The following is a 17,685-nucleotide window of genomic DNA, read 5'->3' as shown; positions in this document are numbered from 1 at the left end:
GCTGCCTCTTTACTTGGTGCTCTGTGTCTGGTGTGGTGTTGGGACATAAACAAACGCTTACAGCCCTGAAAGCGCAGCCCACGGGACACAAAAACACCTCTAGGACTGGGACTAGGCTGCCGGCTTTGCGACCGACTTGGTAGGCTGTAACAAGTGCTAGGCTCTCTACAACTAGGCATCCTTTCACTCCAGGTATCCAGCTCTGCTCAGGTGACAAAGAGTGCCAGAACCCAGGACTGTCATTTACATTTAGCAGGACCTAACAGGGTGTCTTTAGCCACTAGGTTTTATCCATAGCAGACACGATTTTGCCTGTGTCAAAGCTCAGCTCTCTGTCCAGGCAAGGCAAGTATTTCAGCCTTCCTGCAAGAACAAGCGATGGACTAATCCAACTGGTGTTTTATGCAGAAGTCCCCAGTAACACAGCTGACATGCTCTGCCATACCAGGTGGAGAAGCAACAATCGGTTAATTTTGAAGGGCGAAAGGCAACTCAAAACTCAGGATCTGAGGCAGTGGAGGTGCCCAGTTTCTTCCAGCCATCCTCGCTGTATCTCCAGAACAATACAAGTGTACACACAGGATTAATTTTAGGACATGCACGCCTGTATTTGCTACTGCTGATGCTTGATAAAAATTGGTTTTTGACGAGAATTCTTAAGTACAGAAAGCATTAAGTGTCAAAATGGCGAGAGCAAAATAGATGCAAATTTAGTCCTAGGAGGACTTGAGCCACATCAGACTAAAGATTTTACTGCACAAGAAATTCCGCCTTCAATCCAATTAGTCAAACCCACTCCCAGACTACTACCCTAAGGAAACACAAGTTTATCAAATCAACTAAGATATGGAGATTAACATGGGTTTTGCAACTTCCATTATCCAATTTCTATAGACTTCTGGGTAACATTCTGCATTAGTTCAGCGTGTCAGACTAGAGATTTTAACAGATTTACTTAGGCAGATTTCTTGATGTTTTATGATTAGAGGCTTAGATGACTGACTTGGTGGACAAACAAATCCTTAAAAAAAAAAAATCAAAATTGCAGTTTCCTTGACTGAATCCATAAACACCCTTCATAGGAGCTACTCTGCTACAAGTGCAAGCCTCTATCTTCTACCTAGGAAGGATATTTAGAAAATAAGCTGCAGAACTAGGACTGACCTTTGTTTCTGATGGGAAGGGTTGTGGCGACATTAGCAGGGGGTTTGTCAGGCTCCTGGGGTGGGACGACCATGGGCAGCGCCTGCACTGGTACTCGAGGAGCCTAAAACGTCGGATACTAACAGATTACTTTTCTCATACTCTGTGCTAGTTACAATTCAACAGAAGGCAAACAAAATCTGTTAGAAAAGTAGACTTTAATGGTGACTAACAACATTCAATATAGTTTTTAATATGCTGGGTACAACAATTAACACCTACAGATCACGTGATCTCCACATACTTTGCATTTTTAACCTAAAAAATTACTTGCAGAACTATACTCAGCCTGGTACAGTGCTGTACTGTAGTACAGCAAATACAAGCCATAAATTCAATTCTGTAGAGTTCCATTTAAGCAGATCTTTGCACTTGCTGGTTTTGTCCACCCTCAGTGTTTTTTTCCAGCAATACTTAGAGAACAGTAAGAATGATGAGAGCACTACATCATAACATTCAAAAGTCTTCCCCAAAAGTAAAAATCAGCTTACCTCCATCATCTTAATTCCATTATAGCACACCAAACAGACTGTCAACTATCTGATACGTAAGGAATAGAACAGATTTGCAACTCTAAGTAATTTTAAGTGTGCTCACCTACAGTTTACGATAGGACATGATTGACTCTTCTCTCGCCTTTAAACTCTTGAGTAACCAAGTGCAAAAAAACCACGCATACCATGAGCCCTGGAATCTTACCCTGTTGAGGTCATGGGATGGTGGGGTCAGCTGAGTGGCATCAGGTGGAGGAGCAGAAAGCAAGTTGTTTGGGTAATCTAGAAGGTAACAAACCACGCTGGTGTGACCGCCTTTGGCCGCCTCGATCAGCATGGTCGATCCATCCTGACAGGGAAAGAGCACACAGTTAGAACAGAGCATCATGAAAACTGCACTGCAGCATTTTGGGATACACAACACACTACCTATGGGACTGCTTTCTGCTCTAGTAAATACTCCATCTCCACAAGCTCACATCTAAACTTACAGGTTTGATGAAGTATTAAAAAAAAATTTAATAATACTTTAAAAATTTTTCCCCTTCCACAATCAGCACTTTATATTCATGATGATCAAGAGACCTGCACTAACTCCAACAACACATACACGAGCAGAACATCTGCTTGTGCAAGCTTCCACTTAAATCATCACAAGCTGGGTGAGTTGTAGGGAATACAAAAGGAGAAAACCCAGCTGGGTATCCTGAGTTTCAGAGGAAAATGAGGGAGGTGAGAGACAAACCTTGAGTCTGTGTGTGGGATCAGCACCATGAGCAAGCAGTAGCTCCACCACTGCCAGGTGACCTCCGGCACAGGCCAGCGACAGCACTGTGTGATCGTTGTTCGCTGTGGTCCTGTTCACGTTTGCTCCTGCACAAACACAAGGGCAAACATCAGCTGAAACTCACTTCAACAGGTAGCACCTCTGTCAAATCTAACACAATTAACTGCTCTGCAATCTACACAGGGAAAACTCCATCCTGCCACATGTCCTACTCCATACAAGGTAGGGACAAGAAATCTCATGACAATCAGCCCAGGAGAAGGAAAATGGAAAATCCTGGTTTGTATTGAAACATCAAGCAAACCACAGTCAAACTCTGGAAACCAAAAGGGACTTGTAGTTCAACTGCCAAATACTGTGCTCCAAAGCTGCACCATGGGGCATGAAGACCCCAGGGATCCCTAATACTGCTGCTTTTACTAGGAATTAGACTGAAATACACTATTTTTACAACTACATGCAGTTCCACCAATCTCAGCAGAAACCACAGGTAATCACTGCATGCCTAGTTGGAGAATCAATTGCCTACTGGAGCTAGGACATTTAAAACAAATCCAAGGAAGTTACACTAGCTCTGACATGTTCTTAACTTGAAATATTTCTAATGTCAGGAAAACGCAAACCATTCCACATTCTTACCTTTGCTAATCAAGAACTGAACAGTGCAAACATGACCTGCCCTGGCAGCTTTCATGAGTGGGGTTCTTCCACCTTCTGATTCATGCTCCTAGAGTAGATAAAGAAAGGCTTCAAAATCCAAAGTGGCATGTGAAAGAAGGCAAGCCAGCCTCCTGAGTTTTTGAATGGAAAGATGCTAGACACGGAACATCCTTCTCTACTGTTTCACACACTTAGCCATAAATATTCAGCTAATGTTTGAACTGAGGGTATCTTGAATGCAGGTGAACCATTCACCACCCGTCTCTGCACAAGTGGGACTCCTGGACAAAAAGCAGTCAAGGCACATGAGGGGGATTTTAGTTAAGCAGGACATCTTCTGACACGCCTAACATCACTTTTTGATAACACACTGGTGTACTGGAAAGGAAAAACCAGTTTACCTCCATCATCTTAATTCCATTACAGCACACCAAACAGACTGTCAACTATCTGATGCATAAGGAATAGAACAGATTTGCAGGTACAAGGACTAACCCAGAATCAACTCAACAATTTGAAGCCAAGTACCATGTCAAAAGAATCAAATTCCCTCTTTTCCTGTCCAGGCAACCTTGAATGGCTTGGAAATGCTTTAGACATCAATCACCAGAGGACTGTAACTGACCTCTGTACTTTGGGGTAATCTAACAGCCCAAAATACATTAAAGAACGTGTAAATTTTCATCAATGAACACAGAAACAGGAAGAATATCAGATGCTGATAATTTCATATCTTACTAACATTTTTAAGGAAGGTAAATGACTTACCAGATCTGCACCTGCCTGAAGTAAGACATCTGCTACATCAGTGTGGCCATTTTCACAGGCGTACGTCAGTGCCGTGTCACCTGTTGCTGTTGTTGCATGCACATTAGCCCCTGAAACAGCAAGGACAAAACACTGGAAGCTTTATGATGGGCGTTACAGAAAACGTACAAGCCTTCACAATCTTTACAGGATCAAACAGCAAATGAAGCTTCCCCCTTCCAATCCAGCATCTATTAAACTGATAACCTGACCGTACTCTAAGAGGAATAAAAACAAACTGCAAGTTAGCTCCAAACAAGTTTACATCAACTCAATCTTCACAAGCTAAATTAGAGTCCAACCAGTAAATTACTTTGGGCTTCAAAGACCTTCACAGTCAAGTTCAAGAAGCTGCTAAAGAAAATGTAATGACTATCGGACAAAGTATTTTTCTCTTTAGATTAAGCATTTACAAAAGCATTAACAAAACAACTCCATACCCGCAGCTAATAAATATTTGACCAGCTCCAAATGCCCCTCTTGAGCAGCCTCCATCAAAGGTGTGGAACAGCCAAGTTCTATGTCAGCTCCTGCTTTAATGAGAAAATCGGCCACCTCCAGAAACCCTCCGCAGCAAGCCAGAGTCAGTGCGGTTTCCTGCGTCTCCTCTGTCTGAGCGTTGATGTTTGCTCCTGCAAACAACACAAAACACCGGTTACAGAGGGCAGCATCAGCACACAAACCACCTCCACATGCACAAGGCATCTTATAACCAAAGAAAGCAAAAACCAAAGCAGCTCAGAGCTTCTTCCCCAGCCTGCTGAGCAGCAGTTACCTTGCCCAAGTAACAGTGCCACCATCTCCTCGTGGCCTTCCCGAGCTGCCTCCATCAGCGGCGTGTATCCCTCGTCATTGACCTCTTCCAAGTTAGCTCCACGTTCAATCAGCAGAGCTGCCAGCTCCACGTGCCCACCACAGGCTGCCAGGGTCAGCGGGGACTCGAAGGAGTCGGCAGGCATGTTCACCTGAGCTCCGCTGTCCAGGAGTAACCTTGCCACTTCCACGTGACCATCCTGCAAAGGCAAAAAAAAAATAAGATCAGAAGACTGACCAAATGGAAAAACTGCTTTTCTCCATGGTTTTGCCACAGACTGAAATTCCCTCAAAATACAGAAAAAGCCCTGAGGGAGTAAAATGAGTCCAAAAATACAATGAACAGTTTTTCTGGCTATTTTCCCTAAGTATTTGGATAAAGCACAAGGTCTCCTACTGAACACGCACCTGCAGAAATGCTGAGCACGTTTTACTAAATATGTGCTATGGACCTCATATCAGACCTCTCTGTCAATGGTGTAAGCAACAAGTTGGACAACTTTGTATCAGACTCCAGTTCAGGTGTTTGGGATCAACTTCCTTGGGGCAGGGAGGAACTCCAAAATAAAGCCCAGAAAGTCAAGAGGGAGCTCACGACTATTTTAGAAGCTTGTCTCCTCCACAAGAACAACAGTGAGATTCTTTTGCTTCCTCCCTTCCTTACGAAGCAGCTATGCACACTGACCTGGGCTTGCCTCATGGCCCCTGCAAAACCATTTCACTGCTCAATTTAACAGCAGAGTCAAGACTTACTTTCTCCTTCCAAGTGAAAAGCCAAAATGAGACCACTTGTCAGGGGTTCCTTACACATCCCAGGAGCCACCCACCCGAGCAACAGCTTTCCCTTGGCAGCATTCTGGCAGGGTTTTCCAGACACCATGATCATGCTCCACTGTGATCACACCTCTTCTACCAAAAGGCAGCTCTTAAATTTGCTTTCTTCCTTGCAAAATACTTCAACACAGGATCTCCGTCTCATTTTCAGTATTCCATAAAGTCAGGAACTATTTGAAGTGGCTTTTCAGCTCCATGTTTATACTGGAGGCCTGACAGTGACACATCCAATTGCCATTCCACACTGCTTTGTTCAGACAGAAGCAGTGCCTGGCTGGGTCGCTGCGCTCCAACAACAGCAAGAAGTCTCCAAGCTGGTTTTCTCCATGAGGAGATGGCCACCATTCCAACTTGGAGGAACCAAAATCTGACAAACAAAACACTGGAGGGCTGCAGCAAATAAAACAGCCACTCACCAGGAACACAAGGCATTCCCAAGGTTGTCTCTGAATGAGGTAAGTACACCTTGATTTCAGATTAATTCCTAAGAGGCAGCAAATCTCATCCACAGCCATCCGTGCCAAGCTGGAAACCACAACTCCAAAAAGCTCTTTTCCAGACAAAACACCAAACTGCATCTGACATTTTTCCGCTTCATTTTCTCAAGTGTTTCATACCTTATTCTGATATCCAGGGAGCAAAGCACGGCTTCCTCTTGGAAAAATAACTAGGACATTAACTAGGACATATTCACCTTTTACATGAAATGACAGAACTATTTTAGGGAAAAACTCCAAGCCTCCATAAAGAATCTTTCCTCAGGGAAATGCAGAGACAGTGCCTCATCCATCAGGCTCTGGCAAGACAGCTACCTGCTCACCCCTGCTGCAAGCTGAGGATGGCACGACACAGCACCCAGGCTTGCTTCAAAGCTTCCTATGTGGGCCAAGCAGCCTGCAGGAGAACTGCTGGAGCTCCACCACACAAGGGAACTGGATCCATGCTTTAATAAACCCTGCAGTGGGGTGAGGCTGCTGAGCTCTCCTACAACAGCCAGGAAAAGCCTACCAACTGCTAAGGGAACAGGAAAAGTCACCTGAGCAATCTTCACAAGATCATCAGCTGCATTTTAAAGCTGAAGCTCTGTGGGCAGCAGTCCTTCAGCAAGAGGAAACACCAACTAGATCACCCTGCTTTTTGCTCCCACAAGGCAAGTGCCACTGTCCAACACCTCCTGTGCATTAAATCAGTATTAACTGCTGTCTGAAAAAACTCTCAGGCACAAGTCTTCCTGAATTCACAAGGCTGCAGAAGGGTTTAAACCCGCACTGGCTATGCCACAGACAGACAATTCTGTGAGCACACATTCAAGCTCAAAGCTGTTCCAGAGAAGGAAGTTGTCTTGTGCCACTGAAGAGCAGTAACCGTTTCTGCACAAAGAACATGCTGAGATGGAAGTCTTTGCTCTGCTTCATTTCACACTGCAAGGCTTTTAAATACTGCTAGAGAAAGCTGCTTCTTCTCTCCTCAGCAGAGCTGAGGTATGAGACTGAACTATCTGCCAGTTCTGAGCACCAGCATGGAACTGCCTCCCTAGGAACAGCTTCCTGCAGGAATAAGGGAGAAGAATTTTTTTCCTACTGCTCAGTAATTTTTAACAAAAATTAGGTCTTAACATCTTCTGTGGGTCTGATGGAATTTTTTTGGTCTATTAGAAGAGTTAAAAGGGCAGAAGAGAATGACAAGGAAAGGAAGGCTTGATCCATAGCTTCACCACAAAAAACATCCTGATGAGAAGGCAACTGCAACATTAAACAAGGTAATTTTATCATTAACTCCCAGGAACTGGCTGCAAGACCATGGCCAAGGATATTCATGTGGCTGCTCTAGTAAGATTTCAGGGTGAGATAAAGGACAGCTCGAGTTCTGTTTACCTACGTGACTTTCTTTGGAACAACTTTCTAGAAGTGTAATGGTTTCTGTTAATCATTCCCCCATGTGAAACCATTAACTTCTTTCAGCAGACACAACTGGCCGATTTAGAACCATTGCAGTTGTTTCAGGGAAGGGCAGACTAAACAGGGATTCACTGCCCTCCTCTACAGCCACGGGTTCACAGTGTGACATTACACAAGTCTAATAGTGCCATGAAAATCCCAACACATGAGGAATCTAGTTGGAGAGAAGGATAAAAAGAAAATTTAAGAAAATAATTCTCAGTTTAACAATGAAGTTCACTTCCCATGAAGCAGACAAGAGAATCAAAACATCACAGTTAGATTCTGTACCAGAAGGAAACTCAAAGGAACCACTTTCTCCATCTTCAGGAAGAAAAGAGAGCCCACAGACCTCACTGCTCGAGCCTTACGTCTCTTACCATGCATGCCTCCATGAGAGCAGTGTGCATCTCATCTGTCTTGTGCTCCTGGTCTGCACCAGCTTCCAGCAGAAACCTCACCATTTCCAGATGGCCTGTGTGGAAAAATAGTTAACAGAAGGAAACTGCTTGAGAAAGTGCATTTCAACACTCATAGTGTTCTAAAGCACATAATGAAGGTCATGGATGTCTGTGATACAACATAAAGAGTCCACTCTGGAAAGGTGTGTTTGTATCTCTGCCATCTACGTGCACAGCAGCTTATCAGTGTAGCTGGTAAAAAATATACCTGAAAGATTAAGACCAACTTCTACACAGGTGCCACACAAGAACCTCTGTTACCAAAATCAAGTACTCCATGATGGCAAATGGCCTAATAAAACATGTCCTAAGTGACTAAAACAGCAGCTGCTGGGCTGTAGGAACAGATTTTGCATCTTAATTAAACATCTTCATCCCTTTCTGGGGTGCTGCAATTTTTCTGCCTAATGCTTTAAGGGAGGAAAAGGCCTCAGCAAGGACACCTAAAAGGCAAGGTCCTAAACCTTCCATGATTTGCCAGTGCCAGTCCTTTAAAATGAAGTATCTGCTGTATTTAAGCAGAGGTACCTGGTATAAAACAGCTGTAATACAGAAAGTTTAGCTTACTTTTTCTGTAATATAACACATTAGCTCCTTGTCTCTTCATTTGTTTAACAGAGCATCTTCTAAATAATCATACCTAAGACCAAAGTTTTAGATCTTGATACTCAGACTCTGCACACAGATGATTCTGCACATGGCACAGGCGTGCTGTGTGGTATCACAGCCAGGACAAGAGCAGTGTGCACTCACACCCTTTCAATTCCCCAGGTGGTGGGCAGCAAGGCTGAAGGAATCCACGCTGGCCCTGAGTGGTATCACAGCCACGACAAGAGCAGCACAGGGTGTGCTCACACCTTTCAATTCCCCTGCCATGGGCAGCAAGGCTGAAGGACTCCTGGCTGTCCCTGACCCCTGTGCCCACCCGGTACGGTACCTTTGTAGCAGGCCAGCGTCAGGGCGCTCTCCTTGAACTCGTTGGAGTGCGTGTTGATCCCCGCCCCGTTCTCCAGCAGCACCCTGGCCACCTCCACGTGCCCGGCGCTGCCCGCCTCCATCAGCGGCGTGTGCCCGTTCTCGTTGTGCTCCTCGATGCTGGCGCCCGACTCCAGCAGCACCTTCACCACGTCCACGTAGCCCCCGGCGCAGGCGTACGTCAGGGCTGTGTTGCCTTGGGCCAGAGAGAACAGGGCTTGGGAACACAGCCTGATGGCCTTCCTCACCCAAAACTTCACCTGGTGCTCCATTCCACCCCTTCTAGCTGGATACCTGATGGAACAGGGCTTTTCACACTACAGAAGAACTACGGGGGGGGGAGGATCAGCCGTGGCACCAAGCAGCCTGGTGCTGACAGATTGAGTGTCTGACCTCCTTGTGCCTGCACTATGCACCTCTCTTCCCATTTCTAGCCCAGTCACAAAACCCCCAGCCGCATTCCTGTTAATCAGCAGAAGCACGTAATGCTGTAAAATGAAAGCTCAAAACCCAGAGTAGAATTAACTGCTGCTTCTAAATCAGGTCTTAAACACCTGCAAGGGACTGGTTCCAAAATGTTCCCAGTCTTTACAAGGAGAGGAAAAAAACTTCGGAAAAAATACAAAAACATGGATCTGCACACAACAGCCAAAGAATCTGCCTCTGTGAAAGACACCTTGAAAAATGTTACAGGTCAAGGCCATATTACCACTGAGAAAACTGCTTCACTGAAAAAAAAAATTAAAAAATAAATAAGGTGTCTTCTGGTAATCCCCCTCTCCCCCTCACTCAGGGTCAGCTCTCCACTTATCAGGTACTGCTGACTACACACCAGCTCTCCACTTCCAGGTTACAAAAACTTACAGAATTTCCCAATCTGGTCACTTCAACACAAATCGCTAGCAAATTACCAGGGGAACAGTGGAAGGGGAGGCCCTCTTCTCACTTTTCCCCTTGGGTTTCCTGACCTGCCACCACATAACTTTTCCACCTACACACAAATTTACCAAACTGTGCTTAAAATGTGATAACAAATCCTAGGTACTCAAACACCTTCGAGTTACTGACTGACCTTATCCACCTTTCTATGTCTCCACAATACTTGATCTGCATCCAACAATACTTCAGAGTTCCACTTAGAAAAGGGAATTTAAATGGCAAAACCACAAGGAAGCATTCTGCCTAGCTGGGCTGAGAGCCATGGCTCCCGAACTTCCACACCAAGTTGCCTGCACAGAGCAAATGCCAGCTCTGCAGTGGCTCCCAAGAGCCCCTTTACCTGTGGATGACTGTGCATTCACATCAGCACCGTGAGCTAGCAGCAGCTTGACAATTTTGACGTGCCCGCCGTTGGCAGCAGCCATCAGAGGTGTGATGTCTCCCTTGATTCCCCGGTCCTCCACATTGGCATGCATTGCCAGGAGAACCTGCCAAGAGACACCGATCAGCAACACCGAGGGACAAACCCTGCCCCTGCATCACCAACCCCCACCTTCACCCCAGTGCTGGGTGAGCAATCCTGGCACAAAATAGGCACCCAGAATGTATCAGCAACATTTAGTGTATGTGTGAGACTTGTCTGCCATTTCTCACTACCTTAACACCCTCTTCCAGGTGCACAAAATGCTAATAATTGATTTAACATCTCTTTATGTACAACACACAAACGGTACAAACAGCCAGGAAACCAACCTGTGCAAGCTCATAATACCCTGCTGAGCAGGCCAAGCAAAGGAGGCTTTCCCCTTCCTCTGTGTGCTCGTTCACGCTGCGGCCCTCAATGAGCAGCTTCCGCACAGCATTGACGTCTCCTTCGGAACAGGCCTCGGCCAGGCTGCGGCTAACAAGGGGAAAGCATTCAGAGTGGAAAGGGACTCTGCCTCAGCTCCAGTGTGCCATGAGGACACATCAGCAAAAAAAGAAACACCAGCTAAAAACGTGCCAACTGCTAATTAAAGAAGTGCCAGCTTTACACTTGAGGTTTCCCAGCTAACTTGGCTGAAAATTAAGTTGTGTCCATATCCACTCCTGCTATGAATTTTTAACAGAAGTTTACAAGAGATATAGATGCAGGATAGCCCAGGACCAGAGGACACGGAAATCACCTGCCAATCTTCAGAAAACTTTATTTGTTCAGCACTGTAACTATAAATTAAACTAAAACAAATCACCAACATCAGTGTTCTCCTGTAGAAAACTTAACCACTTCCCTTCTGTCCTATGCTGAAAATACCAGGGTCTCGTAACCAGACATAATTTTAATACATGGAGAATCAGTTCTGAAATGTGTCTCTTCACTACATGTTGACCTTTTTTTTTAATTTCAAAGCACCTCTGTTTTTATAACAACTTTGGCAAGTACCACCATTCCCAAGAAAGAGGTGCAGAGGAGAAGAGGGGATGCAGACAGAACAGAAGCAGACATAATGCAAAATTATACTGCTCTTCGAGCTGTTCCTACAGCAAGAAATCTTTCTTTGGAGTTATTCTGTATAGAAAGAACAAACTTCTGACTAGCACAGCACCCTTGGTTGTCCCTACTAACAACGCTTCCACTGCACTGAAGCCTTATGGCAGTCTGGAAGGAAACATCCTTCTTCTTTCCCTCCTGAATACCCCAGTGGAAAAAATTGCACATGTGAAGCCACCAAGTCCAGCACAAGAGCAGCAACTCCCTGGCTGATGCGACACTGACTACTATGGAGCTCCAATCCCTAAAGGCTGTTTCCCTTCCTCAATAAAAAAGGCACTCTGAAATTCCCTAAAAGATTCTTTTCATCTGAAATCTTGTTTCATGCTGTCACTGAATGACCCACGTGGGAATTTACAACTCTCTGGAATCGTTCTAAGGCCCATACCATTGAAGAGTTTAGAAATGTTTCTACAGCTGGTCACGATAAACTCCTTGGAGTTTCATTCCGTAATTCTGAGCAGCATGAATTGCTTCACTCCCTACTGCAAGACCTGCCAGTCCACAAATATTTAAGCAGGAGAAGCAAAGGTGATAACTTGGCACCAACTCCACTTGAGTAAGAGTTTCATCATGCCCTCAGTGCAAGCGCTAGAACAAGAAAAACCGCTTCTAGAGGGAGCAAAGGGCTGAGAGGCTCCAGGCCCAGGCTGCCTTACTTGTCCGTCTGTCCTGCGCTGGCCGTGCTCTCGGCTCTCATCCGGGTCAGCGCGGCGGCCGCTTCATCCAAGGCGCAGCTGACGGACGAGGTCAGCCTGCGCAGCACCTCGGGGTCCGCAAACGCCTTCCCATCCGCCGTGGACAGCTTCCCTATGCCTGCCGTGCCCAAGCGCAGCCCGGGGGCACGCGTGCCAGCAAGGAGAGAGCACACAAGGTCAAAGTGAGCCTCTGAGAGCTGTCGGCACCAATGTTCCAAGCACCATCCACTACAGCTTCCAAAACGATGGCTTCAACTGTTCACAGCACTCATTCCAAGCTGCATGTGACTGAAACCCTCCAAGCCACGGAAGGAATCAGTTTTCAGCTACTGAAACTACGTAATATAAACAACTATGAAAGCTTTTCATACAGCAACTACTACAAAATAAAACCTATTGAGCCATTCAGGGTTTGACATAATGGCACACGCCAAAGTCAGGCATCAATTTTGACTCAGGCTTTTAAAATGCCGACATTGGAGAAACCTGATTGGAAACATCTTCATGTAAAATTCTGATTTTCCAGACCTTGGAATACTCTAAAAGGAACTTGTTTCTCTTCAGTGACACCCCTGCCAAACCCCACCCTGCCGTGCATCTCACAGCTGTATCCTGCTCCCACGGATTAGCCTTACGCAAGCGATTCCAGCAGGGACTCCTGTCAGGGCTTTGGGGTTAAACCCGTACGGGACACGAGGACTTACCCGCAGCTTCGAGCAAAGCTTCTAATCTCGCCTGGGTTTCAGGATCTACTGTTCTCAGGTCAGTACCATCAGCAGTACTCGACAGCAGCAATTTAGAAGCTGTTTCCAACATAGGGTTTTCGAGATCATCCTGATCCAAGATAAATGATTCCACCTGAAAAGTAACAGACCTGGATTAAGAATGGTATAACTGACCAAAACAGACTGAAACCAGAAAAAACCTACAGCTGAAATTATTATTTAAGCATTTTATTTTTAAGTACTTTGTTGGCTTCAGGTATCTCACTTCGGGTCTGATGTCCCCTAATCCATCATCCAAAGAAAAGAACCACAAGGACAAGCAACACCTTCCACATAATTATCAATGCCACTGTAAAATTACTTTATGTCACAGCATCTTTTTCAAGAAAACATTTTCTCGAACTTGATCTATAAAATATGCAACTGTTTATCTGCCTTTTTTAGAAAACAGATGCTGAGCTATCTGAATTCTTCTGAAGACCCTACTTTTCTGTGCTGTCCATCTGTTTTTGCTGTGAAATTGGTAGAAATTTGGAACAAGATGAGTGCTTTAGAGAAGAAAGCCCTAACACTCATTTGTGTTATCCTGCCTGCTAGAGGACAAGTAGTGCAGAGAAGACACTTCTCTGAGAGGTCCATGAGCTCACTCCACAGCCCGTGAACTAGTCACACAAACAATTATCAAATTAAAAAGACCAAGTTAAACATCCCCCTACAAAGCTCAACAGCTTCCAAAAGTCCCAGTTTCAAAACCCTAATCTCAATCCCAATACAAAATCAGAATCAATTTAAATGCCAGTCTGCCCAACAGAGAAATCACATCTGCCACCCCTACAACAATTAGAAACTGCAGTCACCTCTGGATAAAAGCAGCCACTGTCTGCATCTGTTTTCAAATGGAATATACCTCATTGAAACAGAAAATTATTTTATTCTTAAGCTTCATTTGTGTCTCCAAAATTTCAAAGCAGTCCCATGAGCATCACAAGTTCAGATTCCTGCAGATAAATTCCCCAAGAACCCATCCATGTGGGCAGACAAACCAGAAGAGCAAGCAGGTCATCTAAGGACTCCTGGAAGGTCCCTCCAGCCTCCCCCATCCATTCTCTTGTCACAAGCAGGGAGCTCACACCACTTTTGCCTTCTGTCTCCCACTGCACACTTGTGGGACACATTCAGCTTCAACCCAAATCCCCTGTTTGCTAAGGAGGGCAGGCTGAGCACTACTTCCCCATTTTCTTCATTTTACCCCTTCAACACCACCATTGAGAAACAAAGCCTCTGGCCAGCTCTGGGCAATACCCAACCACACATCTCAAGGGCACCTCTAAAGGCTGCCTCTGCTCTTTTGCAGCCACTCTCCCCTCCTCCTGCAAATCTGAGAACATCAAGCTGAAAGGGAGGACTTCCAGCTCCAGACCAAAGTGGCTCTGATGCCAAGAGCAGGACAGTCCAGCAGCACTGCCCATCTGCTCCTCAGCAGTGTTTTCTCCAGCCATACTCACACGGGCTGCTCTCTGCAGTTGGGCAAACTGGTGAAGGCAGCTCCAAGTTTGCCCCCCAGTGCTCAGGAACCCTGCCTTGCCAGGGTCCTCTGCCCAGCACCGCTCCCTGCACCTACACTGGTATTTCAGGCCTGCTGTGGTTCATCTGAGGACTTGCCATGTGTGTTCCTGCTGAGGCAGGCCAGCGGAACCGCTGCGCTGCTCAGGAGCCCAGCGACAGCTCTCACCCCTGGAAAGGCAAACTCCAGAGCTGTGCAAGGATTCCTGGCTCACCCAACACATGCAAAATCCCAACTGCTCAGACTGACTGAAAAAAATCTCCTCCAAGTGAAATAATGAACAGCTGGTCATGGTTCCTCCTAACACTATGAAATATTTGCTAAGAAGAAAGTCAAAATAGGAAAACTACTCTCCCCCACACATCTCTCCCCAAAATTAGGTCTTTCACGCAGTTAAAGTTTCAAATGCAAAAATCCTCCCATCTTCCTTCCAGCTAAGAATATGTGCATGGTGTGATTAAATAAACACCCAAGGAGAACAGGGAGAAGCAGAAATCCACCCACAAACACAGCACCGTGAGGGACCAGCAGAAAACATCCTCACAATAAAGTTTGGGGAATGTTTATACTATGTGCTGTCACTGAAAACATTTCAGAACAGAACAAGAAATTAACCAATTGGGAAAACACTTGACACTATTTTTTAATATTAAATACACAGTAAAAATCTTTTCTATTGCAAGGTAGAAGAGATCCACCTTCAACCTGAAGCTTCAGAACTTCTCATCTCCTCTGCAGTTTCAAAACTGTTATTTACCTACAGGGTTTCATTACAGTCTTGTCTTCTCAGTTTTTCTACACAACACCAAGTACCATACAGGGACAGTGATAAAGACATGGTGTACCAAAGCAAGGAACAAAACCCTATTTTGGTAGAAGGGAAAACTCTACTTCTGCTTCTCAGAAAACCCTGCCTTCTCCACAGAAGCTGCAAATGAAGACAAAGCATTTCCATGTACCAGGTCAAGTAAACAGACATTTCCTTTAAAGGGCTTCAGACGTATTTTATTTCCCTTGACTAAAAAAAGTAGAATAGCATACAAATGCTCCACCTTACATATCAGAATATTTCATCTGCATGCTCCATCACCACTGCTCCAATCCAACAATACTCTGACATAACTCAATTGTTCAGGGCCCCAGCATCAGGCCTTTTACAAGATTACTCCTACCCTCTCATCCTGCACTAAGAATATCATGTTCTGTCCTGGCCTAGCTTTACTTTGCTCAATTTTTAGTAATATTTGATACTTCTACTATCAAAAAGGTGCCAGAAGAACAAAAGTTCCAGGTTCTGGCTGCTCTTTAACAGGACTCATGTCTGCACACCCTGAAGACAGCCCTGGAAGATGCCAATAAGTTTGTTCTGACTAACAAACACCAAATTCTGAACATGCATTTGAACAAATGCCAGGTTAGGACAGGAAGACTAAGCACACCTGAGTTGCCCTAGCTGGTGTGGCTCTGCCACCACATAGTGCTGAACCAAACAGAGACAGAATTCAGCTCTTGATCCTAACTCTTGACTTCATCCACCTCTCTCCATCAAGCCACCCACACACAGAACTGCCACCAGCACAGATCCCACTGTGGACCCAAGCCTCCACATCATTTCACACAGATGTAAACTAAGGTCAAAGAATCAACTTCCTCTCAGAGGGTCCCTCACAGTAAGAAGACACAACAAAACCCCAAGTAATGACACACACATAAAAACTCCAAACAAACAAATAACAACTCTCTAGCATTAAGGACTTGAAGAAAAGCTTTGGGTTATTTACTGATTTCAAACTTGCTGCTTTTAAGGCTAAACATGGATTAGCATCTTACTAATTTTACACCAGGCCAGGGAGGGAGGGAGAGGGGAAGGTACATCCCACCTACAAACAACTGTCTCTTCACACAATCTCCTCCTAGGAGGAAGAAACACAGTACCCAACACTAAGCAGCCCCTCTAGAACCACACCATGCACTAAGGCACCAAGCTAGGCAAAGTCCCAAAATGAGTGTACAATGCCTAAATTAACATTGCATGTTTGAACAATAGCAACTCCAGCCTTACTCCCAGCAGAAGGACCTGCCACCAGTTCCATTACCTGAGAGCTTTAAAATGAACTGAGCTCTACCAGAATGAAACCACCTCTTAAACAATCCCTTTAGGAACCAGGCAGAAAACACTTGGTTTCCAGCACCCACCAGCCTCACTGCAAATGCCACAAGCTCCATTTTTCATCCACTGAATCGGTACACGGCTCTGCTCATTTACAGAGCATCTCTAGCATCTGGGTATCACTGAGTTACAGTTTTCCTAAATGACATCTTCACTGTAAGAACAACCCTGAAGCATTGAGAAAAGGCTGTAAAAAGCAATGTTCTCCTTCCCATCTCAGGTTCCCTGTCTGATTCCAAGAGGCCATTTTGCTGACCCCATTCCCTGCTCCTTCTCCTTCAGCCCATCCTGCATGCACCCAGTGCTGATTTGCTCCTGCCTTTCAGCACTGACTCGGAGCAAGCTGGGTAAATCTTGTGTAAACTACAAAACTCTGTCTAAACTACAAAAGCTGCAATCACCTCTGTTACGTGCCATGTGGAGGCAGAGCAGCAACGAGTGGCACAACTTGGCACTCAAGTTCACTAGTCAGCCCAAAGCCTTGCTCAGAAGGCCCTGAGTGGCACCTTGGGACAAACACCCAGTGCCATCTCCCTGGAAGCAGCCTTTAGCCATCTGTGAGATGCAGGGTCTGCTGACAGGCTCAGAGCATCAGTGCAGAGCTCCTGAGGCAGCACCAAGGCAGCAGAGCACTGCAGTGAAGGTCTGGCAGCCAGGCTGCACAGCAGCTCTGCACGGCTGGGAAACAGCCAGTCAGGCTCATTAACCTAATAGGATTTACTTTTTAAGCTTCAATGTTTTTAAGCACCACAGTATAAAACAGCAGCACCTGAAACTGCATTTGGATAAACCACACCAGCTCAGACAAGTATTAAAAGACAAAAAAATTCCACCTCTCAGGAAAAAAATCTTTTTGCTTATTTTTTGGGGCTGGCCCCTATTTTCCACATACTTCATATCTCAGCTTTTCTGAGTGAGGACTTTTGTCTTCTATTAAGCAAGGAAAAAAATTTAGAACTTGCTAAATTCTTACCTTGGCATTTGGACCTTTGGTGTCTGACACCCAGAGGGTACCAAACAAATCCTAAGAGGACCAGAGCAAAGCCCTTCAGGAGAACTTTAAGGACAAGGAACTGCCATTACCAGG

The 17,685-nt window shown here is 45.3% G+C and overlaps 1 protein-coding gene across 6 annotated transcripts in view; it reads right to left on the bottom strand.

Moving 5' to 3' along the window:
* ANKRD17 (ankyrin repeat domain 17) overlaps positions 1-17,685 on the bottom strand; it is a 52,405-nt gene that overhangs the window by 21,431 nt on the left and 13,289 nt on the right. For all 6 annotated transcript variants that reach the window (XM_063157147.1, XM_063157150.1, XM_063157149.1 and 3 more), the window contains exons 2-14: positions 12,844-12,997; positions 12,101-12,257; positions 10,664-10,811; positions 10,251-10,398; positions 8,934-9,167; positions 7,916-8,010; positions 4,727-4,964; positions 4,392-4,583; positions 3,913-4,022; positions 3,124-3,211; positions 2,443-2,570; positions 1,903-2,046; positions 1,165-1,267 (exon numbers count right to left, since the gene is read on the bottom strand). In XM_063157147.1, coding sequence (XP_063013217.1) covers positions 1,165-1,267; positions 1,903-2,046; positions 2,443-2,570; positions 3,124-3,211; positions 3,913-4,022; positions 4,392-4,583; positions 4,727-4,964; positions 7,916-8,010; positions 8,934-9,167; positions 10,251-10,398; positions 10,664-10,811; positions 12,101-12,257; positions 12,844-12,997 — 1,939 coding nt within the window. The remainder of the gene's footprint in view (positions 1-1,164; positions 1,268-1,902; positions 2,047-2,442; positions 2,571-3,123; positions 3,212-3,912; positions 4,023-4,391; positions 4,584-4,726; positions 4,965-7,915; positions 8,011-8,933; positions 9,168-10,250; positions 10,399-10,663; positions 10,812-12,100; positions 12,258-12,843; positions 12,998-17,685) is intronic.

Source organism: Melospiza melodia, chromosome 5, assembly GCF_035770615.1.
Source record: "Melospiza melodia melodia isolate bMelMel2 chromosome 5, bMelMel2.pri, whole genome shotgun sequence".
NCBI classification, from domain to species: domain Eukaryota; kingdom Metazoa; phylum Chordata; class Aves; order Passeriformes; family Passerellidae; genus Melospiza; species Melospiza melodia.
This window is presented reverse-complemented; position numbering and strand designations above follow the sequence as displayed.